This window comes from Astatotilapia calliptera, chromosome 4 (assembly GCF_964374335.1).
Source record: "Astatotilapia calliptera chromosome 4, fAstCal68.1, whole genome shotgun sequence".
NCBI classification, from domain to species: domain Eukaryota; kingdom Metazoa; phylum Chordata; class Actinopteri; order Cichliformes; family Cichlidae; genus Astatotilapia; species Astatotilapia calliptera.
Genome location: NC_137425.1, coordinates 15,332,081 through 15,360,074, shown reverse-complemented (window position 1 = coordinate 15,360,074; position 27,994 = coordinate 15,332,081). Strand labels below are relative to the sequence as shown.

General features: G+C 39.4%; 2 protein-coding genes across 2 annotated transcripts in view; one reads left to right on the top strand and one right to left on the bottom strand.

The window, feature by feature from the left end:
* ccp110 (centriolar coiled-coil protein 110) overlaps positions 1–27,994 on the top strand; it is a 664,638-nt gene that overhangs the window by 625,494 nt on the left and 11,150 nt on the right. The window lies entirely within an intron of this gene.
* Positions 72–27,792, bottom strand: LOC145428258 (nuclear GTPase SLIP-GC-like). The gene is made up of 22 exons (XM_080300295.1): positions 27,649–27,792; positions 27,443–27,524; positions 27,040–27,152; positions 25,140–25,184; positions 24,995–25,024; positions 24,700–24,724; positions 24,498–24,569; positions 24,113–24,206; positions 23,461–23,677; positions 23,151–23,345; positions 19,136–19,342; positions 18,873–19,039; positions 12,269–12,338; positions 12,102–12,189; positions 11,828–11,949; positions 2,372–2,545; positions 2,133–2,281; positions 1,871–1,988; positions 1,559–1,667; positions 1,323–1,453; positions 744–825; positions 72–659 (listed from the first exon to the last, which is right to left on the bottom strand). The coding sequence occupies exons 2-22, from the start codon at positions 27,507–27,509 to the stop codon at positions 577–579; spliced, it is 2,358 nt and encodes a 785-aa protein (XP_080156421.1). The 5' UTR covers positions 27,510–27,524; positions 27,649–27,792; the 3' UTR covers positions 72–576.

Genomic DNA, 27,994 nt, shown 5'->3' with positions numbered 1-27,994 from the left:
TATCAAGCAGCTTAGTTTTAGGGCAAGTAAAGGACAAGAACAAGGTTTGAAAAACATTTTCATCTTACAAAAACACTTAAATCAAGGTTTATTGAACTGTATACAAAATCAAATGTTTGCATGCATATACAGATTAGAAACAACAAAAAATAAAATTATAAACTAGTAGCTGAAGTAGAAGCTGATAGTAATGCTGGTGTATTATTATTCATGACACCCAAAGAAACCAATGTAATGCAGGAAAAAAATTCTGATTCTGAAATTGCAATAAAAAATATTGTGCTATATAAGGCTCAAAGATAAAACTGAAAAACATATCCATAAACTAATGGCTCTCATTTCAATGAACTAAGACTTAACACATGCAATTAAAACATTAGAATATACTATAAGATGCTAAAATGTGATGCAGAAATAAATCAATGTCTTCTTCTGATTATCCAAATCAGGCTTGCCAGGGATATAAGTTCTAGTTTAGTAAAAGCAATATTTATGTAATTAAACACAAAACAGGTAATCAAAGCTGATTAATTTAAGTATTACAAAAATAATAATACCATTTTTATTTTTACCCAGCTACTGTTGTAACATTTCTTCATCTTGACCACCTTGAAGTTGATTATAATGTGTTGTCAAAGTCTCAAGATACTCTGAAACATCTAAAACAACAAAGTGATTTTATTAATAATACATACAGGATTCCTAGTACTCAACATGAAAGATTTACTTTATATTCTGTTTACCTGGGAGTGAGTAGGCAGCAGTCTTCAGTGAGAATTCAATGGCTTCCTTCATGATTTTCTGGAGCGTGAACAGCATGACTTTCTAATTTAACATAAGAGCCTTTATTAGTTTTCACAGTGCCAAATTATGAGTTAAAAAAAAGACTTGAATTACTGATTACATGTTTGTTTAGAGTGAGAATTATTAAAGTGCTGAAAGTAGCCTTTTTCAGTTTAAACTCTTCTATTGGAGTCCTAATTGTAACGCCCAGTACAAATTTAACAGCCACCTCACTAATGTTTTAAAAAAACAAAAAACAACAAATAGAAGAACTTGGTTTACATTCTCCTTAGACGGGGCAATAGTACTGATTCTGATATATATGTATTACAGAAATATAAAAGAAGCCTTTATGTGAACGAAGAACATTTTGCAAGATAACCTTAGACTATGTTTTTTTCTAATTTTCTATTTTGAACAAGTTTGATTCTTTTTTCAGTTTATGCTATTTGTATATGTACAGCACTTTGGGAACCCTGGTTTAATTTAAAGTGCTTTATAAATAAAGGTGGTATGGTATGTTATATAATGTGACAAACCTTCAATGCATCCATCTTCATCAACATGGTCTTTTTTGCCTCCTCATACATTTTCTTATTTGAGTACACATGTCTCTCAATAGTCTTCCTCATGTTTTCCAGTGCTCCAGTTCCCTCAACTTCTTTTACTTCTACAAGAAGACACAAGGTTTTGCAACAAAAAAGAACCCAAAACTTTTTATGCATAATTGCGATGAATGCCTACATTCACAATAAATGCAAATGTGTCAACTTACCAATGTAACATTTTGTCATGTTTTCCTTAACTGTCTCTGTTAGACTGGTGTAGATTTTCTTCTTCTGCTTCAGGATGAATTTCTCCATTTGAGCCTTCATTTTGTCCTCCTTAGAAATAGGAAACATTGGTAAAAATGTATTTAAAAAAAACAAAACAAGAGATCAGGGTAATAGAGATGATTCTATTTTTTTCTCCAAAAGTTAATTAGAGCAGAACATATTAATATTTACACATTCTATTTTTTTGTGTAAATATTAATCTTGATGGTAATGGAATCATAAACAGGAGAATTTACAATTAGACAGTGTACCTGTGTCTGAAGAAATATCAGCTGTAGTTCGACATCATTGTATTTTTGAATCAGTGAATTGGTGCCAAGTGAAAACCTGCTTATGACTCCTTTGAATGATCCACATTTAATGTCATTTCTGAAAAATGTGTTTCAGAATAATAGTGTTGATGGCAGCATTGACAAGTGAATAATGTGTATGATGTATATGAGAGAGAGAGAAAGAGAGAGAGAAAAACACTTAATATGATAACACTTTATTATTTATTCTGTTTATTCTTACGGGAAGGTCTCTCTGAACTTTTTATCAATGCTGTCAGTCAGGCATGAAGCCAACATCATGTTGAGGTCTATTTGCTCCCCGCGTTTTGTTGTGTGGATGCCGTCCTTCTTAACTACAGCCTGTAGTGTGCTGAAAAAACTGGGCTCTTTCTAAAACAAATCAGGAAAACATTTTTAAACGCATGCTCATAAAGAGTGCAAAATCTGCTGCTTTGATTTAATTATAATTAAGATACATACACGATCCAAAAAGGTCTTCAGTTTTTTTTCAGAGGTTATGAAATTTTTAATCCCTTCTGCGAGACACTGTTCAAAGTCCTTGGTTGCTTCTTCAACTGCTGTTTTTACTGTATTAAGTTGTTCCCTCATGTTTTTCTCAAGGACTTTACATACATCATCTGCTTTTCCAACACCCTGAAATAAAAAACAAATATGTATGTATATATATATATATATATATATATATATATATATATATATATACACTTTTTTAATATATTTTTTATTTTACATATTTTTTTTAGGTGTCAGAGTTATGCAGACATTTCAAGTTATACATTTTGTCATTATTACACTGAATAAAAATATAAACGCAACACTTTTGCTTTTGCTCCCATTTTTCATGAGCTGAACTCAAACATCTGAAAATTGTTCTATATACACAAAAGACCCATGATTCTCAAATATTGTTTTCAAATCTTTATAAATCTGTGTTAGTGAGCACTTTTCCTTTACCAAGATAATGCATCCCACCTCACAGGCGTGGTATATCAAGGGGCTGATTAGACAGCATGAATAATGTACAGGTGTGCCTTAGACTGCCCACAATAAAAAGCCACTCTAAAATGTGCACAGTTTTGCTTTATAGGGGTGGAGGGGCAGAAAACCAGTCAGTATCTTCAACACCATTCTTCCCTCGGTTCTAAAGGACAAGCTGGTGAACTCTGGAGTGGACCATCACCTCACCACCTGGATTTTGGACTACCTCACCGACCGACCACAGTATGTGAGGACTCAGGGCTGTGTGTCGGACAGGGTCATCTGCAGTACGGGGGCCCCACAGGGAACGGTTCTGGCTCCGTTCCTCTTCACCATCTACACTGCAGACTGCAGGCCTCATCACTGATGGGGACGACAAGGAGTACAGAGGTCTGACCCAAGACTTTGTGGACTGGTGCCAGCTGAACTACCTCCAGATCAACGCCAGTAAAACCAAGGAACTGGTGGTAGACTTCCGCAGGCACAAGCATTCTCCACTGCAACCACTGAACATCCAAGGTATGGACATTGAGGCTGTGGACAGCTACAGGTACCTTGGTGTTCATCTGAACAATAGACTGGACTGGACTCATAACTCAGACGCCCTCTACAGGAAAGGGCAGAGCAGGCTGTACCTGCTGCGGAGACTCAGGTCATTTGGAGTGGAGGGCCCACTCCTGAAGACCTTCTATGACTCTGTCGTGGCTTCTGCTATCTTTTATGGTGTGGTCTGCTGGGGCGGCAGCATCTCTGCTGGGGACAGGAAGAGACTGAACAGGGTGATCCGAAGGGCCAGCTCTGTTCTAGGATGCCCTCTGGACCCAGTGGAGGTGGTGAGTGACAGGAGAATGGCGGCTAAGCTGTCATCACTGTTGGACAACATCTCCCACCCCATGCAGCAGACTGTGACAGCACTGAGCAGCTCCTTCAGTGGGAGACTGCGGCACCCACGGTGTGGGACGGAGAGATTTCGCAGGTCTTTCCTCCCCACTGCTGTCAGACTCCATAATAAAGACTTTAACTGATCAAACACACACATCCATACATGTGCAATAACACTAAGTGCAATAATCCTTTCTGTCATCGTTGTATTTTTACTCAGTTGTATATAGCATTTGTATTTGTATTCTATTTTTATCTTATTGTATATTTATTTTATTTTATTCTACTGTATATAGTATTTTATTTTATTCTATTCTGTACAGTTGTGTACTGTATTTATTCTTATTGTATCCTAATTTTTGCCTCATAACTTTTGCACTGTCCACTTCCTGCTGTGACAAAACAAATTTCCCACGTGTGGGACTAATAAAGGTTATCTTATCTTATCTGGTGTGGCCACCATTTGCCTCACGCAGGGCAACACCTCCATCGCATAGAGTTGATCAGGTTGCTGATCGTGGCCTGTGGAATGTTGGTCCACTCCTCTTCAATAGCCGTACGAAGCTGCTGAATATTGGCAGGAACTGGAACACGCTGTCGTATACGCCAATCCAGAGCATCCCAGAACATGCTCAATGGGTGACACGTCTGGTGAGTATGCGGGCCATGTGAGAACTGGGATGTTTTCAGCTTCCAGGAATTGTGTACAGATCCTTGCAATATGGGGCCGTGCGTTATCATGCTGCAACATAAGGTTTATGGTTGTGGATAAATGGCACAACAATGGGCCTCAGGATCTTGTCACAGTACCTCTGTGCATTCAAAATGACATCAATAAAATGCACCTGTGTTTGTTGTCCATAGCATACGCCTGCCCATATCAGAACCCCACCGCCACCATTGGCCACTCGATCCACAACGTTGACATCAGCAAACCGCTCACCCACACGACGCCACACACGCTGGCTGTGTCCCAATTCAGGGTCTGCACGCTTGAAGTACGCATTTTAAGTGCGATTACGTCACCGCCACGCGACGACGGCTGTCCCAATTCGAAGTGTACTTCAAATGCATACTCCAAATGCGCCGTCGATTTCCCCAAACAAGTTTAATGTTGAGAAACCTAAAGGACCTAAAAATAAATGTTTGTTTCAGTTCTATGAAGCTTTGAGTAATTTGGATTAGTAGTACTGCTTTGTTTGTTGCATCATTTTGCTGGAATTGTTTATATGCTTTATATATTCTGAGGTAGGTTGATCTATAGTGTTACATCATATTCTATAAGGATGTTATGTGTTTGTATACTTTCTGCCCAGTTTGACCCATTTAGCAGAAGTCAGCCTGTTTAAGGCTCTGATATCTATTCTGTATGACTTAAAGCAGTTATGACATGGTCTGATTTTCTCACCCAATACAGGAATATTTAATATATCAGTCTACTCTTCATTCTATGATAATAATAATGGATTGGATTTATATAGCACTTTTCAAGGCACCCAAAGCGCTTTACAATGCCACTATTCATTCACTCTCAGATTCACACACTGATGGAGGCAACTACGGTTGTAGCCACAGCTGCCCTGGGGCAGACTGACAGAAGCAAGGCTGCCATATCGCGCCATCGGCCCCTCTGGCCAACACCAGTAGGCTGTAGGGTAGAGTGTCTTGCCCAAGGACACAACAACCAGGACAGAGAGCCCGGGGATCGAACCGGCGACCTTCCGGTGACAGATACACTTCCCAACCCCCTGAGCCACGGTGCTATGGGGCTGTTTTTCTGCCAAGGGGACAGGACGACTGATCCGTGTTAAGGACAGAATGAATCGTGAGATTTTGAGCCAAAACCTGCTTCCATCAGTGAGAACTTTGAAGATGAAACGAGGCTGGGTCTTCCAACATGACAATGATCCAAAACACACCGCCCGGGCAACAAAGGAGTGGCTCCGTAAGAAGCATTTGAAAGTCCTGGAGTGGCCTAGCCAGTCTCCAGACCTCAACCCCATAGAAAATCTGTGGCGGGAGTTGAAAGTCCGTGTTGCTCGGCGACAGCCCCAAAACATCACTGCTCTCGAGAAGATCTGCATGGAGGAATGGGCCAAAATACCAGCTACTGTGTGTGCAAACCTGGCAAAGACCTATAGTAAACGTTTGACCTCTGTTATTGCCAACAAAGGTTATGTTACAAAGTATTGAGTTGTATTTTTGTTATTGACCAAATACTTATTTTCCACCCTGATTTACAAATAAATTCTTTACAAATCCTACCATGTGGATTCATGCCTTTTTTTTTCACATTCTGTCTCTCACAGTTGAAGTGTACCTCTGGTGCAAATTACTGACCTCTGTCATCATTTTAGGTGGGGGAACTTGCACAATCGGTGGCTGACTAAATACTTTTTTGCCCCACTGTATATATATATATATATGTGTATATATATACATATGGTTAGACTACACGCCTTTGGAACAGAGGATCGCAAGTTCGATTCCTGCCTGGAACTGACCTGAAAAATAGGATCATGGCCAAGCTTGAAACCTGGATCCCCCGTAGCCGGTTACCAAGATTACGTGAAGTACCCTCAGAAGGTCTGCTAGATGATGTTAATGCAGCACTACGGACGATACCTACAACCACGATTACCGACACTAACAAGCTGATCTACAATACGGCAGCAGTGATCAGTGAGATGCTTGGCTACAAGTTGAACAGCCACAAGGGGCAGTACCCTCCATGGAGAAGGAGGCTAGAGGGCAAGATCAAAGTAGCACGGAGAGAGGTTAGCCAACTAACAGAGTTGCAGAAAGGTGCGACGAATAAGGTGCCTAAGAAATACAGCAAGCTGTCCATACCTGAGGCCTTGGAGACTGCCAAGCAAAGACTCACAGCCTTGGCCAGCCCCTTGAGGAGGTACACCAGAGAGATAGAAGGGAGATATCCAAGAAAGGGTCTCCAGTATGAAGAGTTGGACAGCACCAGGGCCCGACATGGTTCACGCCTACTGGCTGAAGAAGCTAACTGCACTCCACGAGCGTCTGGCAGCACAAATGAACCAGCTGCTAGTTAACGAGATACACCCGGAATGGCTAACTGAAGGCCGGACGGTCCTGATCCCCAAGGACCCTCCAACTACCGACCAATAACCTGCCTCAGTACTACATGGAAGCTCCTGTCAGGCATCATATCGGCTAAGATGAACAGGCACATGGGTCAATACATGAGCGGGACACAGAAAGGAATTGGCAAGAATACCAGAGGCGCAAAACACCAGCTACTGGTAGACAGAACAATCAGCCGAGACTGCAAGACCAGACTGACCAACCTGTGCACTGCCTGGATTGATTACAAGAAGGCCTATGACTCAATGCCCCACAGCTGGATACTGGAATGCCTAGAATTGTACAAGATCAATGGGACCCTAAGAGCCTTCATCAGGAACTCAATGGGGATGTGGCGTACAACACTAGAGGCCAACTCCAAGCCCATAGCACAAGTCACCATCAAGTGCGGGATCTACCAAGGAGATGCTCTGTCCCCACTGCTGTTCTGCATAGGCCTGAACCCCCTCAGTGAGATCATTAACAAGACTGGCTACGGATACCGACTACAGAACGGAGCAGTTGTCAGCCACCTCCTGTACATGGATGATGATGACATCAAGCTGTATGCCAAGAGTGAACGAGACATCGATTCACTGATCCACACTACCAGGCTATACAGCAATGACATTGGAATGTCGTTCGGACTGGAGAAGTGTAGTCGGATGGTAACAAAGAGAGGGAAGGTAGTCAGAACTGAGGGGATTGAACTACCAGAAGGCAACATTGCAGACATAGAGGACAGTTACAAGTACTTGGGGATCCCGCAGGCGAATGGGAACCATGAAGAGGCCGCTAGAAAAGCTGCAACCACCAAGTACCTGCAGAGGGTCAGGCAAGTCCTGAGGAGTCAGCTGAACGGTAAGAACAAGATCCGGGCCATCAACACGTACGCCCTGCCCGTGATCAGGTACCCTGCTGGGGTAATAGGCTGGCCAAAGGAGGAGATAGAAGCCACTGACATAAAGACAAGAAAGCTCCTTACCATGCATGGAGGGTTTCACCCCAAGTCCAGCACCCTGAGGCTGTACGCTAAGCGGAAGGAAGGGGGCCGGGGACTGGTGAGTGTCAGCACCACAGTCCAGGATGAGACAACGAACATCCAAGAATACATTGGGAAGATGGCCCCAACTGACCGAGTGCTCAGTGAATACCTCAGGCAGCAGAAACCCAAGAAAGAGGAGGGAGACGAGGAACCAGCATGGAAGGACAGGCCCCTGCACGGTATGTACCACCGGCAGATAGAGGAGGTGGCTGATATCCAGAAATCCTACCAGTGGCTGGACAAAGCTGGACTGAAAGACAGCACAGAGGCACTAATCATGGCAGCACAAGAACAAGCTCTGAGCACAAGATCCATAGAGGCTGGGGTCTATCACACCAGGCAAGACCCCAGGTGCAGGCTGTGTAAAGATGCCCCAGAGACAATCCAGCACATAACAGCAGGGTGCAAGATGCTAGCAGGCAAGGCATACATGGAACGCCATAACCAAGTGGCCGGCATAGTGTACAGGAACATCTGTGCCGAGTATAACCTGGAAGTCCCGAGGTCAAAATGGGAGATGCCCCCAAGGGTGGTGGAGAATGACCGAGCTAAGATCCTGTGGGACTTCCAGATACAGACGAACAAAATGGTGGTGGCTAACCAACCAGACATAGTGGTGGTAGACAAACAGAAGAAGACGGCCGTAGTGATCGATGTAGCGGTTCCGAATGACAGCAATGTCAGGAAGAAGGAACATGAGAAGCTGGAGAAATACCAAGGGCTCAGAGAAGAGCTCGAGAGGATGTGGAGGGTGAAGGTAACGGTGGTCCCCGTGGTAATCGGAGCACTAGGTGCGGTGACTCCCAAGATAGGCGAGTGGCTCCAGCAGATCCCGGGAACAACATCGGAGATCTCTGTCCAGAAGAGCGCAGTCCTGGGAACAGCTAAGATACTGCGCAGGACCCTCAAGCTCCCAGGCCTCTGGTAGAGGACCCGAGCTTGAAGGATAAACCGCCCGCAGGGGCGATATTTTTTCGATACAAAATAAAATGTTCATGCCTTTTTAATTTGTCATTTATTAAAATTATAAATATATATTTTAACTCAAAAGTACAGTTTTTAAATTTAACCCTAACCCTTGTGCGTGTTTTTTATTTTGACAGCGAATGCGCACCTGTGGACCACTTATGTGCAGCCCTGGTTATATAGCTCGTCATATTGTAGCCACAGAAATTCTTTGTCCATGAAACCATAAAGCTGCACTTTCTTTTTGCCTTATAGTCTGATTTGTCATAACTTTTCCGTTTTGTGGTAAGCTTTTCTTTGGCTGTCACTTCTTCACCCTGACCTGTCTTATTTGGCTCAGCAGAACTAAAATATATATCCTGCTGCTTTTACACACGCACTCACATAAGCTCAGCGATTCTCTGCGCGATCAACCTCTCACATGTTTAAGCTTGCTGCGGGAGATTTCACTTGTCATGTTTGCGTAGTAAGCTAACGATTAATAAGACAATGTCAGAGGAATTGGTGCACAAATTATCATCACTCACCAATCAGTGCTGTCGCTCTCTATACACAGTTCACGCGATTGCAAAGTGAAAGCAAAAAACAAGCGCAAATTCAAACGCGATTTCAATATGTCACATATTGACAGTGGCTCACCGATGCCAATGACATAATTACCCAGCTACATTTCCGAAAGAATGCAAAAGCATTGACATATATTTTTCCTTCCTACAATAGCCGGACGGGCAGGGCAGAGATAGATTTTGGTAGCCCGACTGGAAAAATCTCTAGCCCCAGGACGTCGGGCTAGCGATTTTGCGAGCCCTGTATCTGATTGAGGAATCCCTCATCTTTGGAAAAGAGAGTTTATTACAGAGAAACGTCTCTTTCCAAAATAAAAGCTATACTATCCGCTTCTTCTGGGCTATATTCTCAGGAGCATATTAAACATATCAGGTCCCCATAAGGAGAATCATGTGCTAACGGCTGTCTAAATGACTCGGGTAAAGTTTGTAGCATGCATGCTTGTTGTTTTTGTCTTTGCACTAGGATGATGTCGGCGTAAATGTGCAGTCATATTCGTTGTGTTCCCACTAGTGCTTTCAGGTTAACCTCGTTAAAATGACCTTAACGCCACAACACCGCAAATCTCCGTTAACGAGCTACCCCTGATAGCCCCGTGCATGGGGCTAGACAGCCAACACGTTAACGAGCTAACTGCGCTAACACACTAGCTCCCACCCATGTAATTGAGCATTGCGTGGCACATCCAACATACTGTTTTACTTTAGTCCATGACGCGCTTACCTCCAGGGTCATACGTCACATGAAAACCAAAATAATTCCAAACGCCAGATCTGAATGAGGGTGGGGGAGGTTCAATTTGCCATGTTGCAAGGAGAGCTTAACTTCTGTCTCGCTAGCTTGCCCTGCGCTCTTCCTTCTGACTATGCTGTCTGTGTGGAGCGCTCAGTGGATCTGCGCTCGACAGTGCAGCCTAGGCGGAGTAGTCGAACGCAGATTCACTGAGCACTCCACACAGACAGCATCGTCAGAAGGAAAGTTGATAAAATAAATTACAAATGTTGTATTGTTCGATACATATGCGTACCGAACCGAAAGCACTGTATCGAACGGTTCAATATCGATACGAATATCGTTGCACCCCTAATATATATATATATATATATATATATATATCATAATAATCTGACAATACATATAATATTGGCCATATTATATTTACATTACCACAGTGAGATGATTTTAGTCTCATGAAAAACATTAGCTAATTGTTATTTACTAACTACTCTTGAAATGACTGTTCAGTACAGAAATGAAGCCCAACAATCATGTTTTACAGTCCTGTGGTCTCAGCCTCAGATACTCAACTAATCACAGTGATGTCATGACAAAAATGAATGACCAACAAAACATTTTTTCTCCTTCATTTTTGTCAAACAATGCTGTATGTAACGTTTCTCGCGGTTAGTATCATGGTTGCTAGGCAACCTGAACAGCGTGACGAAGGCTAGACCGTCCCATTTCACAAGCCTCTCACTTCCGCACTTCTCGTACTTATAGTACGCACCGTACGTAGTACGCGTAGTGCACGTACTTCAAGCGTGCGGTCTCTTAATTGGGACACAGCCCCTGTCTGCCTAAACAGTGAAAACCGTGACTCATCTGTGAATAGAACACCTCTCCAACGTGCCAAACGCCATCAAATGTGAGTGTTTGCCCACTCAAGTCGGTTACAACGACAAACTGCAGTCAGGGCCAGACCCAGATGAGGACGACAAGCATGCAGATAAGCTTCCCTGAGACGGTTTCTGACAGTTTGTGCAGAAATTCTTTGGTTATGCAAACTGATTGTTGCTGCAGCTGCCTGGGTGGCTGGTCTCAGGCGACCCTGGAGGTGAACATGCTGGATGTTAAGGTCCTGGGCATGTGGGGTCACACGTGGTCTGTGGTTGTGAGGCCGGTTGGATGTACTGCCAAATTCTCTTAAACGCCTTTTGAGACGGCTTATGATAGAGAAATGAACATTCATTTCATGGGCAACAGCTCTGGTAGACATTCCTGCAGTCAGCATGCCAGTTGCACACTCCCTCAAAGGTTGCGACACCTGTGGCATCGTGCTACTTGATCAAACTGCACATTTCATGGTCGCCTTTTATTGTGGGCAGTCTAAGGCACACCTGTGCAATATTCATGCTGTCTAATCAGCCCCTTGATATGCCACACCTGTGAGGTGGGATGGATTATCTCGGCAAAGGAGAAGTGCTCACTAACACACGCAGACAGATTTGTGAACAATATTTGAGAATCATGGGTCTTTTGTGTATGTAGATAATTTTTCAGATGTTTGAGTTCAGCTCATGAAAAATTGGAGCAAAAACAAAAGTGTTGCGTTTATATTTTTGTTCAGTGTATATTTTCACACGTATATAACTTGATTTTACCTCTTTTCTGCGCCTGGCTCCTTCAATCAAAGACAGAATCCCATAAGCTCCAGTCACATAGTTACATGTCTCAGAGTGACAATCATTGCAATTTTGCAAGAAGTCTTGAAGTTTGGCTATTTCTGTAAATAAAAGTAAATTGAATATTGAATTAGATACTTTGGTTTTAATCTTACAATCCATTTCTGATTTATGAGGAAAAATAAAACAACATATGCACCGAACAATATATTTTCTTTGAATCACAAAACATCTTGAGATTCTGACTGCCTACCATTGACATCTTCTTTTACACCTTTTCTTTCTAGGAACTCTTCAGCACTCACTGTGAACACTTTGAAGCAGTCCTCACTGAAGTGGTCCTGAAAAATAAAAGAAAGAGTTTTAATCTTAAAGAAGCTTTGGCTCGCCAAACAATTTTTGGAATGTTATAAAACTCACACTCAGACTCTCATTCAGTTCCCGGAATTCACTCGTCACTTCTTTCTTGGCTTCCTTGTTTTTTATATCTCTTAAATGGGCAGGAAGGGAAATAGGATCAACATATAGCTTAATCACAAAGCAACATATCAAGAAAACAGCTGAGAGGTTTTGTTTTTGAGGATTTGCACATGGAGGGCAACATACCATGAAAAACTTTGAAAACCTTTACCACTTTCAACATGATCAACATTATTAAAGGACTGACCATTTCAGGCCCTGCCCTCCTGCTTTCTTTTTATGTTCTGATGGATCTTGCTTTCTATCCTGTAGATTTCTGTTTTCCTCATAATCTAACATCATACAGTGTAACAGCAGTCTGGCGAGGAAGGAGCGGCTAGCAGGTCCAGCGAGCATGTGGTGTGGAGGTTAGCCAGATAACTCGAAGCCAGTTGGTTAAATCAAACAACAGACCTTTATTCAGTGTCAGCAACATTACACCTTACGAGCCAGGTCTCCACGGCTGTACTCGTCCGTGCATACATGAATGGAGATCGGTATCGTACAACAGTACGGTTTTCTGAGAACAGAACACGAGCGGCATGTAATGGCTGCTGCTAAAAACACACACCCACTAGGAGACTCCCACAACTATTATAATAGTAGGGCAACCCCCCCCAAGTGGTGCTATAACCCAATAAGGGTTGTTACAACAGCTCTGCCTCATCTGAACCTGCTCCACACAGAACAACTAGACTAGTACAGCAAAAAAGTCTGCTACAACAGATAGAGGTTAGTGTGAAGTAATTCAAATTAATTTGAAGTAATGTGAATTAACAATTATTTAATCTTATTGAAGTTTAATTAATTTGTCCTTGTATTAATTGGAAAAGTTAAAGGTAAAACCCAGATTTTATGTCTCAGTATTACCTAAAGATTGAATGTGCAATTAGAAAATTAAGTATTACAGTTTTTCTTTTGCGTAATTATCAAAGCAGAAAAGTAATTTTCCCTACTGAACTCCCAACCCGTAGTTCTCAAATCAGTAACACACTTCCTCACTCACTTTTGACATTCTCATTGTTTTTTCTACACATACTTTACTACTAAAAATATTTGTCACTATGTTGATATTTCCTACTTAAATCTGACAGCTTATAAAAAGAGTTATTTTTTCTTATATTTCGTGAATCTGTGCAAAATGTAGCCCCAGTTTCCTGTTTATAGCTAACAAGAGTTGTCTCAAATGTGGTCTTCTTTTGTTTTGTTATGTTTAGCGGGAAAATCCCAGTCCATCAACAACGCCTGAAATAATGACACCAGCCCATCTGACATCAACAACAGCGTAGTGTTCAATCATCTTTCTTTCTTATTCTAATGTTCAGTTTGAACTTTGCTTTTCTCAATTTAATAAATTTTGTACCATTACCAGAAGTTCCATGACTTTATTTTTTGTGTCTTTAAAGAGTAGTGAATGGTTTTTATGCAGTCATGGTTTTTTTTTAAGCTATTTGGTCAAAGCTCACATACCTTATACTAAAAAACATGGTTCATTGATTGATTCATTATCATACAACTGTTAAATCTTAAGATAAAAAGTAATTACTGTAACAACTGTGTTGGGTTTAAAGAGCCTTTTAAAAAGTTGAAAATCCCTGCCCATGAAGTAACAACAAACACACATGTGACAGGGTGTGGCTCGAGGCTAAGATGCAGGGAAAGGGTGTAGCAGCCGATTGAGGGGGCAGGGAAGAGTGGATGTCACAGCTGGTTTGTATTAATTCCATCATGTGTCCTCTATTTGGAAGCATGCTGGGGCCCAGGCAAGAGAAGTTAAAGTGGACTGAGTAAGCTGTAAAGAGTGTGAGCACACCGAGAAGCTGAAAGGCCACACAACTGTTGCTGTACATAAAAGCACTGTGAATATGTAAGTTTTTTTTGTTTGTTTTAAAAAAAAGAAAAGCAGCTGGATAGTGCAGTGGTAAGTCTACTCACCTTTGGAGTGGGAATCGCAAGTTTGATTCCCACCTGGTATCCAGTAAGGGTCCTGGATAGACCCCCAATGCTAAAAAAAACAAGCCATAGAATGGCGTGGCTACGTCCGCAGCTTGGACACAAGCATTTCACTACATGTTGTACTCTCTATAATTGTGTATGTGATGGGAAGAACGGTGTTAATTTTTTCAGCAACAAGTAATCTAACTAATTACTATTTCTATCGGTACAACGCCGTTACCGTTATTAACAAGAAAATGCGCTTTACTATTTTTCAACAAACAGACAGTTGAAGCTGTCTTCAGCTTACCGCACCTTATATCATTTGCACGGAAGTAGCTGTCTGCGTAAGTAATCTGGGCGCTACAGTTTTAAGCAGTTGCGCGCGCTCCCGCGGACGGCAATCACTTTCTGCCAGACAATCACTTTTTGGCACCTAGAGCTAGGGGGCAAAACAATCTCGTGAGTGCTGCTGTTTGGCTGAGGAAGAATAAAGTAGTAGTGGTAAACCAATCACATGACCACTTCAAGATGCCAAAGTAACAAGGTGCTATATCACAGTTTTTAAATTGTGTTGATAGCCACGTAAAACCAGAGTCATGATAAACAATATATACGTGGTGTTTTTTCCTGAATACTTTCCTCATGTTTACTGTCCAAGGACAGCGCTAGCAAGCACTCTCTGCTTATGACCAAAAAATAAAACAAAACGAAAAACACCCATTTCGTGTTTGTGGAAAAATGTACAATGTCGACCAATTAAAAATGACATGGCAGCTGGTTGTTTAGGAAGAGAGTGAGTTTTAGGAGTGACGGCGAGAGAGAGAAAGAGAAAGAAAGAGAGCTGAAAAAAAGAGAGCAAGTTTTGAGATGTGAGAGATTTGTGACGTTTAGCGTGTTTGGAGTGTGTAGTTAGTGTGTTGTCTTGTGTAGTTAGTGTGTAGTGTTGTGGATAGTTGTGTGTTAGAACAATGAGGTGACTGCTGAATGTTACAGGTGCTGCAAAAAAGCCAACAAAGGCAGATTGCAGTGTTAATGGTGTCTCCAGGTAGAAAAAAGGGGGAGTGATACATCTCCTCTTGTCAGACCTGCAGGTATCAGGCTTGTGATATTCTTCTTTATAGTGGACAGAAATTATTTTTGCAGTGGCCCAAATAATTTGTGTGGCATCTTCTTTAATGTAGAACACCTGATTGTTATGTAAATAGTTTGAAATGGTTATTTAAAAAAAAAAAAAAAAGGTAAATGGCTGCAAATTTGCAGCTAACTTGTGTCATGGTCCTGGGTCGGTGACCCAGTATTTTGAGTTTTGTGTCATTATTGAATTTTGATTTTGTCATAGTTTATCTTTTCTAGTCTTTCGGTTCCTGTGTTCCAGGGTCTGCTGTATTCCCTAGTCAAGTCTGCGTCTGTTATGTTTCCTGTTTTACTTTGGAAGTCTGTGTCCAATGTCAGTGTCTTTAGTTTCACTTCCCCTGTCCCGTCTTTAGGTTCATGTGTGTCAGCTGTGCTCCCATGTGTGACCACTTCCCTTGATCATCCCTTATGTGTATTTAGTCTCTGTGTTTCATTCAGTCTGTGTCGCGTCGTCTGTGTTCCATGCCCTATGTCATGTCAGGTTTCAAGTCTCTGTGCAGGTCATGGCTCATGATGCTTATTCTTATATTTCACAGTTCCCTCATGATCCGGCACAGTCTTGTTCATAGCCTCACTGTTATTAGTTTCTTCCCAGTTTAGGTTCCTGTTTAGTTGTTGTCCCTGTTCAGTTCTCGTTTAGTTTAGTTCATGTACTCCAGCCTCAAATAAAGGCTCTCCTTGTTTAAACATGCACCATGGTGTGGTCTTTCTTTGCTTGTGACTTCTTGATGTTGGTAAATACAATAATTGAAAAATACCACGTTACATATAATATATACATATAATAATGTACAACACATTATGGAGTATGCTTCTGCTGTGAGGTCTTGCCTCCATGCACGTATGCATTTAATCGCTAGACGGGTGTATTTATAAATAATATTATATTAGGGAAATTTTCCCAGACATTTTTGACCTGGGGGTAGAATTGATTGAGAAATGGAAACGGAAAATGCTTATGAACTTGCAAATTAAAAACATGATGCATTTAAGGTAACCCTTTTCCATTTTTATTTAAAAAGAGAATTTGTTCTAGTGTGCGATGGCCGAACCTGTTCCTTTTCGTGGAGATAATTTCTCCTGCCTTAAGGAAATTCCCTTCACATGGCACAGAAGAGGCTGGAGTGCAGAGAAACTGGTAGAGATGCAGTTATACAGTCTACCTGGGCCCCACAAACTATCAGCTAAAGAGAATAAATAAATTCAATTGCTGCACATTTGGCAGACTAACATTTTCAGATTAATTAAACAATAAAATATATATTTTTACAACATTACATGTAAAGAATCAAGTGGAAGTTTTTCTAAAGTTATTTAATGATATTTATATTATGGAAGCAGATGTTTGACATTTTACCTTTTTCCCATTTTCAGATATAATAAACACGCACAAAACAAAAGCAAACAGCCAGAACACAAAGCTGGAAAACCCACCCGATTGACAAAAATCAACTCAAAATTCTCCCACACAAGAGAACCTCCTCTATTTCTCGCTGGCTCCAAATCTCTCAGTAGAATGATCAGTGGTTCGCTATCTGTCACCAGTGTTGGGGAGTAACGGAATACATGTACCGCCGTTACGTATTTAAAATACAAAATATGAGTAACTGTATTCCGTTACAGTTACCGTTTAAAAAGGTGGTATTCAGAATACAGTTACTTTGTTGAAATAAATGGATTACACTGCGGTACTTTCCTGTTTCATTTTGTCGCGGGTCAGGACTGTTTGGGTTTTGTTTGACAGCTACGTTCTGTTGTTCCAGGCGGCAGCGTTACGGTTGCCATGGTTACAGGGTGACGCTCTCTCTCTCTCTCTCTCTGCGACTGTGTGTTTCCTGGGTGAGAGAGCGCCTTTTCGTTGTTGTTGTTGTTGTTGTGCTAAGCTAACAGGCAGAATGCTACAAGCATAGCTCTAAAGAATGTAGCATCATGGGCAGTGTAGTCCGTGTTGCAGGGAGAATGGACTGCCATACACGTTATGTGTCTGTGAGCGCGAGGAGGGAGAAAAAGGGGAGTGGAAAGGTACGAGTTGTCATCGAGGAAAAACGGGAGCTGGAAGCATGTAAATATAATAATAACCACTTCAGCCAAGAAGAGTGCCTGACGAGCCCAGTTGTAAGTAAGCTATTAAGACTCGACTGTACACCGTGTTCGTGTTTTCCTCCGAAAATAATAAGTTCCGTTGGAGCAGCATTTCAACGCCTCTCTCTGTCTCTCGCAAGAAAAGTTGACCCACACAACAAAGTAAAGCTATTTTTTGGCTACGAGCCGACAGGGACCCCGCCGTATTAGTCAGAGGTCCCTTTACTACAGTTCGGAGTCGCGGACCTTCAGTAATAGTAATACATCACACAGCAATAGTACATTCACGTTGTTGTAAAAAGCATGATAATATATTAAGTAATCCAAAGTATTCAGAATACGTTACTCTCATTGAGTAACGTAACGGAATACGTTACAGAATACATTTTGGGGCATGTATTCTGTATTCTGTAATGGAATACATTTTAAAAGTAACCTTCCCAACACTGTCTGTCACCATCAAAACACTCCACAAATCCCGCGAATGATTCACCTGCTTATAAACCATTGAATCAGACACCGAAGCAGTTAGGTTCTAAATGAAGCTTCGGACGTCACTGATCACGTGACTCTGGCCAAACGAATCAAGCTTCGACACAGTGCTTCTGAAGCAGTGTGTTGATTTTTTTGACACACGCACCGGAGCTTCAGCTTCAAGCGGGCCATCACTACTCCACACGGTCAGCCACTGCGAACCGTTACAATTTGTGCATGGGATTTTAAGATTTACAATTTATATTTGTATTTAAGTTATGAAATATGATTCATTTAACATGTTTGTGGTTGTTACAGCATAAAATATGACTTTTTCTACTCAGATTTTATGTTTGGTTTTTTTTGTCTGATTTTTAGATCAGTTGTATTAATAGAGTATGTCAAAATGCAAACATAACTGTAAATTCAGATATGTGAGGCTGTACTGAAAAGAATGACACCAAACAAGGCAAAGTAAATAGTTTTTAATGGTGATATGTAAAGGTCAAATTAAAAGTAGTCGAAAATGGTCAATTATACCCGGGACCCCAGAAGGTTAAAAATTTTTTTTAAAGTAATGCAATAGTTACTTTTCCCAGTAATTAATTACTTTTAGAAACTCAGTTACTAATTTGGTTACTTTTTGAAAAATAACTAGTAACTATAATTAATTACTTTTTCAAAGTAACTTGCCCAACACTGGTGACAAATAAAGGTTGTTTGTTTTGTTTTGTTTTTTTAAAAATACACCATTATTCGCTGTGAGTTGGGTACTGACTTCACAAAGAATTTTACCAGTACTGTGTTAGTGTTGAGAATATTATGTGTTTTTAGTAAATATCTGAATGCAACTATTAAATATTTCTCCAACAAGATTGATCAGTATGTGATTTTAAATTTTTTTAAATTATGCACTTTGACATCTTAATTCACTTACCGATTGTCTGAAGGATCAGACTTGGTGCAGATAAAGTGAATTTGCTCACACTGACCACCATTTCCAATGAGGCCATGTGCACTTTTTAGAATCTCCCAGGCCTCATTCTCTGATGCTGCCCGAGTAATTTCAGCCACAATCCACACAGTAGAACAATCTCCAACAATCTGAAATAAATTATAGCACGTCAATTATAAATAATTAATACAAAAGATGTTAAAACAACACCAGAAAAACAACAAGAAGTTGATGTGAAAAATTACTTGTCTCCACATTTCGTTCCTGCTCTTGTTGCGATCGCCATTTCCAGGAAGGTCCACAAGTGTGACATGCTGGAGAAACTTATTGTTTGGCACCCTGACAGTCACACACTTTACTAGTGGCCAGTACCACTGCTGTGCTTTATATCCATCTTCCTGCTTTGGAACATACTTTGTATATTTAAAAAGTTCTTCAGATAGCTTTTCAGCCTGCAATAAACAAGATAAATAAGATTAATACATTTACAATTAAATCGGTAAATTTAAAAAAGAAACCCAAATTGTAGACTAAATTTTTATCTTGGGAAACATTTTAGATTTTTTTTAATGTTTAGATTTAAGGATGATCAAACTTAGGCACATATATGCACACAGCATCACAGACGCATTTGTTAATGCAGCTTCCCTAGTGTTTTATGTTTACAGCTAACAGACGCCCTGTTTGCAGACCTATAGTCTTGTGATATCCAATGCAAATTGTTAACTTATTTGCACGAGCAGTTGAAACTGTTCCTGTTATACCCTTAAACTTTTACATTCATACATTTCTATCATCATACAGGCCTGAGAATTACAGTAAAGTGACAGAGCGTTGTGGTAATGGCTCCTAGACTCTGGAGCTCTCACCCACTGAGACGTGTGATTTGTGTTAAAAAGCAGCTAAAAACTCAACTTTTAAATTTTGGTTTTGTGTAGCTTTCTCTCTTTATGCTGCCAGCACTTTGGTTCTGAACTACATTGTAATATTTATTTCAAAAGTTGTAAAAAGGCTTACTTTTTACTTAACATTACAAAAAGTTATTACTTATGAAAAATTGACATTCTTCTGGAGAAAAAGTATAGGATTGACATCAGTAGCTAGTATTGACCCCTTTAATCCTAAACTAGAGATGGTACGATACCACTTTTTTATGACCGATACCGATATCATAAATTTGGATATCTGCCGATACCGATATGAATCCGATATAGTGTTTTTTAATCAATAAAAATGTTTTTTAATATCTTGTTGCATTTTGTATAAGTTCATACTCAAGTTTAAATAAACAACAACACTAAAGCTATTCTGTTATACCTGTATGTAAAAAAATACACTGCACCCAAAATATTTCATAGTTCAGCAATAGTGATCAATCTAATAAACTTAAACCTACTCCGTCCTTCCTATTCTGGTATTTTAAAGAGTACTTAGCAGAAAAATTAAGCAACCTAACTAATAGGGTTGCAAACTCCCAGCAAAAAAATAGGGAACCACCCTCCACCTCATGATGCTTAATCGAAGTAATCAACTTTAATTTGATGCAGTGTGAAAAAAAATGCACAGAATTAAATTATTTTTCAAGAATAATTAAATAGATTCAACATCTTTCTTCAACAAAAATGCAGACTGCACAGATGGTATCTTCCCAAAGGAAAAAGTAGTATAGCTTACTTGGTATATTAGACTTCACAGTTACTATATACAGTAATGAACTTCTATACATTTTTCATCAGATTAAAACTTTGGGTGTAAGATTCAGATAATTATTTATTAAAAGCTAGACATTTTAAATGAGAATAAGAAAGAAAAGTATGTCTTTGTGCCCCCTTTTCCCTGTTCATGCCCTATCGGCCCCCCCTGGCTAAACTTTGCTAGATCCGCCCCTGCACAGTTACCAGCCGTCAGCTGCGTAGAAAAGGATCCTGGTGTAGAAAGTAATATTAAATAAATTCTAACAACAGCTTATCAAGGTTAAACGTGCTGCTGTTGTTCAGCCGCTGGTTTCCTTTTTCTGGCGCGAAGTGGGCCAAAAACAAAGAAGAGAAACGGGAGTCGCGACAGAAAAGCCGATCAGCTGATCATTGATCAGTTTCATGATTGAAGTAGCAACAGGAGAGGGAGGAAGAGAGAAGAGGCAGTCCTCCATATATCGGTTGTTAAGCTTAACATGGGAATGCTTTACAAACATTCAGAGATAAACTTACACACTTGCTTTACTTCTCTCGGGGATAACATCCTCTGAGATGAAATGCTGGTTTGGTAGCGAGGCTACAATACACAAAGCCGCTCTATCACGTGACGCACACTGCTCTGACGTGCAACAATTATGAGGCGAGTTATGCCGTGTCGCAAGTTTTGTGAGGTGCTTTTTTGATATTTAATGGATCGGATTACATTTTTGCCCTATGACAGCTGGGATAGGCTCCAGCGCCCCCCGCGACCCTGAAAAGGATAAGTGGAAGCGAATGGATGGATGGATGGATTACATTTTTTATTTCTCTCCGATATCCGATCCAGTAATTTACGTCAGTATCGCACCGATACCGATACGTAATATCAGATCGGTCCATCTCTACCCTAAACCCAGCAACTTATGTCTTTTAAAATTATCCACCAATCTCTGACATTAACCTATTGAGAGATTTAACTACTCTGTTGTGCAAATATCTTTACAGCCATAAAATACTTGATTATTTTCTCAGTTACTGTTACAGTTACTGTGTGATTCAAATTTCAGTAGGATTCAATATTCACTAATAATAATAATAATAAGGCGGCACGGTGGTTGGCGCTGTTGCAAGAAGGTCCTGAGTTCAATTCCACCATCAGGCCGGGGTCTTTCTGTGTGGAGTTTGCATGTTCTCCCCGTGTTTGCGTGGGTTCCCTCCGGCTTCCTCCCACCGTCCAAAGACATGCAGCTTGTGGGGATAGGTTAATTGGATAATCCAAATTGTCACTAGGTGTGAATGTGCGAATGAATGTGAGTGCGAATGGTTGTCTGTCCCTGTGTGTTGGCCCTGCGACAGACTGGCGACCTGTCCAGGGTGTACCCTGCCTCTCGCCCTATGACAGCTGGGATGGGCTCCAGCGACACCCCCCCGCGACCCTGAAAAGGATAAGCGGAAGCGAATGGATGGATGGAATAATAATAATAATGGATTGCATTTATATATCGCTTTTCGAGACCGTCAAAGCGCTTTACAATCCCACTATTCATTCACTCTCACATTCACACACTGGTGGAGGCAGCTACAGTTGTAGCCACAGCTTCTTCGGGGCAGACTGACAGAAGCAAGGCTGCCATATCGCAAACTAAATGCTGTGGCCCCAGAAACGGAAACACTAGGAAACGTGGAACACGGAACCAGGAACGATTGAATAGGGACATATGGAGAAATTTAAACCACATGGGACAAGGCGACAGTGGGCAGAGGAAAACACAGGGCTTAAATACACAAGGGAGTAACAAGGGATTGAGACACAACAGGAGAGCACAGCTGGGAGTATTCAAACATGACGAGACAAAGGGGAAGCATAACTCAAAACACTGAACACAGGACATGAGGCTATCAAAGTAAAACAGGAAACACAAGACAGGCATGGAGAAGCAGACTTGACAAGGAGGTATGGCTGACAGGGAAGACAAAGCAAACATAGAGCACAGAAACAAGAGTAACAAAACATGGAAAACAGGGAAAGAAAGGTAACAGAAACCTAAAGACTAAAACTAAGAATATATTTTAATGTGTCTGGGAAAGCTGACCAACACAGCTAATCTCCATCAACTAATCATGCATCTGGGGTGCCTTCAGCACACGAGGTAGAACCAGTTGTCCAATAATCATAAGGTTGGTGGCTAGATCCCTCTAACTTGGGGCAACATACGCCAAGTTAGAGCTATATACGAATCAATCTCTCCTATTTAAGTAGGATGCTGGGACCTGACAAGGGAGCTCAGCTGCAGGAGGCAGCTGGAAAATGTAAATAAACATCCACGTGCCTTGGGTCCTTTTTCCACATCTAGTTTTCAAACCAGTCAAAAGCAGCACTGAAGTTTTATAAGGCAAGAACAGATTTGTTTTAATATTTTGGTCTGTACATTCTACTTTCCTTTTATATTGTTTTTTTCTTATTTTTTTAATAACAGAATAGGCTGTCTATAAATTATATCATATTATATCAATGCAAGCAAATTCCACTCATTGAAACAACAAACATGGAAAAAAAATGAAGTAATAGAATAGTATTTGAACTTACTGTGTCACAATGCAAAAATTTCCTCTTGGAATCTAAAAATTCTAGAATATTTTTGAAATACTTTTTTTCCAAGAGGTTTTCAGGGGATTTGTCTTTCCATTCTTCTCCATACAGGGCTGACAGCTTTTTAACCATGTCCCGATAATCATCACCTTTCTTAAGAGTCTTCAGTGACCATAATTCATCATGCCACTCCTAAAAGACAAAAATCATTGCATTTTAGTTTTATAAATTGTAATGTAAAGCAAATACCTGCTGTATTTTTGTAAATACATATACTGTAGCTTTAAATAAAATATTTAATTCTCACCTCCTTCGTAATGAACTCAATTTCTGCCTCATACTTTGGGCTGCAAGTGTTAGCCTCCACCTTTATCATGACTGTGGTGCATGCACTGATTATTCCAGTGGCCAAAAGATTCTTCTCATTAATGATGGTATTGATTAAAGAGCTCTTTCCAGCCCCAGTTCTTCCAAAGACACCAACAAGCTCTCTCTTGTCGGTTTCCAAATCATTAATTTTGTTCCTGTTGTACAAGTGGGTTAATTTATTCAACCATGAAATGTGTTGCAAAATGAGGAAGACACCTTTCTGTGCCCAGATTGTTAAATAATAATTTAAAAGTCATTATATTATTATATTATTATTATATTATACTTTTAAACGAACAGTAAGATGAGCTATGTACATATGTAATGTACATATGTACAGTATGTAAATGCTCACTGGAATTAGTTGGCTTGGTGGTTCATTCTTCTTGTGTGTTTAAAGTTTTACGATACAATATTTAACCTATTAATACTACAACAGTTTGGAATGAATGCTTTTGTTCTAATTATCTTTGTGTATATATATATATATAAAATCTGTATATGATTTTCTTTCACCGTGATTGTTACTAAACTAAAATGTTTTTTACCCAGATGTTTATGTAACAGAATAAGGGAACGTTGATACTCACTTTAGGAAAGTACTTAGCTTGTCTTGGCCATGGAGACTGTTACTGACATCTTTCATGATGCCTTTCACTTCAGATAATATTCTTGTTTCTGTCACTGTGAGAGTAAAGAAGTGTTTAGCAGGCACCAGTTTAATGCACAATGTTATACACGGATAATGAAAAACTGGACTATATCACTTATTAAAGGAGCAGTGCATGGCAGTAGGTTGATTACTTCATTTAAATATTATTTTTGTGTATGCCAGACACCAGCAAACCAATAAGAAAGTATTTTCTGTTTCTCTGGTAAAGTCAGACACATGCAATACAACAAAAGATTCACTGCATAGAAGTTTTACCATACAGTGCAGTGAAACTGTCATTCTTTGGAAACAAATGTAAAAACCTGAGTCACGTTGTCTTTTAGTTGGTGATTGCCATTTGTTGGATTGCCCCTGAAGATCTGATTTTCTTTTTCCTTATTAGATCAGAAAACACAAAAGGTTAGGTTTATTGTCTCTGTCAGTGGAGGTATTTGGTCAAAATCAAAGTGTTTCTGTCTTAAAAGATGAATATTATAAGTAATTCATATGTGACATCTGTCTCACCTTTTGAACTTGTGGATGGTGGAACCTGGAAATTAAAATGGACATTTAGTTTTTTTTTTTTTAATGCAAAGAAATGAAAGCTCTTCACACAGGTATCATTTAACCGCATTTTTAAGAACATATGTCTGAACACATACTTCCGCAATCCACGCAGTGAAATGCAAATTTACTTTCTGTCTCATCTGGGATTAGAAATATTAACCCTTAAAAGCTAAATACAGAAAATGGACAATGTACATCAGCTGTATATGCATGAAGAATAAAGGCGTGTCTTGAAATTTAACATAATTCTGACCTGAACCAATTTTGTTGTTTCTTCATTCTCCTGTTTACAATAAAGATTAAACACACAGGTGCAAGATCATGTAAAATTTTGAGCAAACAGTGAAAGTATGACTCCTGGTAAAAAATCATAGCCAATCAGAAACTTCTTAACTTACCTGAGTGGAAAAATCGGGTGTTTCTTGCCTTATGCTTTGTTTACTCTAGCAAAAAGAAAATCCATAACTGTAAATGAGTGATACAATTCTAGAAAATGCTATTGTTGTCACAAAGATATAATCTCAAAAAGCTGAACGCAATTATTTATGAGGGCTAGAAGGATCACGTGAAATGAAGCATTTTGTGCTTTAATTAAATGTGCAGTTTATTATGGTTAGTAAATGTATTTGCAAATCCTTTTTTAAATTCTTTTATTTATTTAAACATTGCTAAACTCAAGTTTATAGAAAATTAAAAGGGTAATTGTAAATCCACACTTAACTGACTTATTAATTAATTAACAAATACTTAAAACTACAAGTGGATTTCACAAAATACAATTAAACCCTTTTTGAATTGAACCTTTTTTTGCCTCTAAAGAACACCTACCTGCCTGGTCTTCATGGTAATTATAAAATGTTCTCTAATAGTCATTGATTCATATGATCTGTTTCACAATGTCTATAGGTTTTACAGTTAAGCACCAAAAGTCACTACATGATTGAAGTACAAACTTCATGTCTCATTAATATATATTATACATTTATGCACACCTCACGCTTTTATTGAGCAAAAACAAACAGTTCATCTTATTTTTTATTTTAGTAGACAACGCCGACACTTTATAATAGACAGCCAGTTAGCTGTTTAAAAATTTTTTATGTGAATTTTAATTCAGAAATGAGTATGGCATTCTGAAATTGATGCATCCTCAGGTTTTATTGCTGTTAGAGTAGCAGGAAGTGGCATTTTCAAAAAAGTTGGAGGTTTTTTTAACAACATTTGCGCCTAAAAAAAAGTTAATTTTGTGTAATAGAAATAGCAATCCTTTTTTTTTTACAGTTTAAAGTTATCTGCCATTGCTGCTTTGTGACTTTCGTATGAAATGCATTGTGGGACAATTGGCTGCACCAAGAAGTGTGGGTGCTTGTACCAAGGCTATTTGTTCTTGGGATTCACATCTTGGGATTTTTAGCTGCTGTAAGAAAGCAACTAAAAACTGTAAGAATCAGCACTGAGCCCTCTTAGAGCAACCTACAACCTTTAAAACATGTTTAAAATGCTGTCTGTAAACACATCAGTAGAGATGTTACCACATTGATTTTTAAAACTCTGAGTTAAAAGAATTGAGACAAAAAATCTTTTAAATAGATCATCAATTTTAGATATGAAGTCTTTATTTTTTCCAGACTTCTATCTGAGTTGGCCTGACAACATGCAGACGAATAAAGGTCATGTGTTAAGCTTATAACAGTTTCTTTAATACTGGTTTTAGCATCTTTGCATTCAACGTCTTTTATCAGTAAGAACGCAATCACTTCACTTTTTTCTTTTCTTGTATAAGCTGCTAAAATAAGAAGTGTTTCCCCCCTCTTTAATCCACCTTGCTCTGGATCAGGTCGAGAAATATCAGATTACCAGTGCAGTGTTCATGGCATCTAACAAAAGCACTTCTTACTTTCTTTGCATACATATAATCTAATTTGGATTGTAAACTGTCTTTATCTTGATAATTTAATACGATTTTATCACCGAATTTCACACGAATCACAGATCACATAATTTCTTGTAACAATAAAGCTTTCTTTGTTTTTTTTACTTTAAACATTTTTTTAGTTAACAATATTTAAAATAGACTTTTTTTAATTTCAGAAATTCCCATTTATTATACAAAGACATATAGAATAAAAAATAATTTGGAAATAAATTGACCAATGTTTATTTTGTTGCACAATTTATTATTAAACCACAAAACGCTTTATGTTGATGCATGTGACTCTTCTGCTCCTCCATATTTATATGAGATTTTTAAGACCAAATGTAAAATTACATAAGCAGACTTTTTTTTTTTTTAATTACCTTTAAGTCCTCAAGTCTCTTTCTGAATCTTGACCTTAGACCAACTTCAGGGATTAACTCAGTTATGTCTTCATTGGTAAGACAGAAAAGGCTTTCCTCTGTAACTTTGTTAGCTGTAATTAAATATTAAATCTCAGTTATAGAGATGCACACAATTTCCAATTTCATTAGAAATCCACTTCATGAAATAAAGTGAAATAGGCATGGTTATTTATTTTAAATGCCATTGAGCCTTTTTTGTAATACATTTTCTGTGATGACGGTGTAGAAGTGGCTACAGCTCTCTTTAAACACAGCGTAAAATACAAAATATTAGTGTTGTACAGCACAACCATATCAAGAGATTTTTAGTTTCAGAGATATTAAAATCTTTGTTTATGAAGAATTAGTTATTATAATTTACCTTCAAATCGTTCCTCCAACTCTCTTAGCCCCCATTCAAGCAGTTTGTTTCTTATGAAATCGGCCATGATCAAGAAATGAAACTGAAAAACGTAACATTTAACCAGACAGTACTGCTTTACAGATTAGACCTTCGTGATCACCTTCTGCCTCAATGCATATATAATCAGAGAGGCTAACATTAAATTTAAAGTTCAAACTGCTCACCTTTTGTTGAAAGTAATGCAGGAAAAGGCTGGTGAGGGAGATGCGAAGTAAGCAGTGAGACACAAACAGGTGGGAAAAAAAGAAGTCAAATTGCAAAAAAACCCAACACCACAAAAACACTGTATCCAAGGACAGATACGGTTAAAAACAAACTGGAACTGAGTGGCGAACTGAGAGAGAAAGGCAGGAAGAGCTGGTTTTGTGCAGGGCAGATGGGAGTGGCTGAGAGAGGGGGTAACAACCTGCCCCGCAGCAAGTGTAACAAAAGTACTTGTGTTGTTCCCTTATTAACTAAAGGTCATCACAACAGACAGCTCCACATGTTAGGAATTTGTGCTGTGAACCA

What these genes read in the sequence shown, in the direction of transcription:
- LOC145428258 (XM_080300295.1), bottom strand. Translation starts at nt 27,509, where the DNA reads ATGGCCGATTTCATAAGAAACAAACTGCTTGAATGGGGGCTAAGAGAG. An exon ending in AAACAACAAAATTGGTTCAG is followed by an intron (nt 24,725 to 24,994) that starts GTCAGAATTATG and finishes TTTAATTTCCAG; the next exon opens with GTTCCACCATCCACAAGTTC. An exon ending in TAAAAGACAACGTGACTCAG is followed by an intron (nt 24,207 to 24,497) that starts GTTTTTACATTT and finishes TTACTCTCACAG; the next exon opens with TGACAGAAACAAGAATATTA.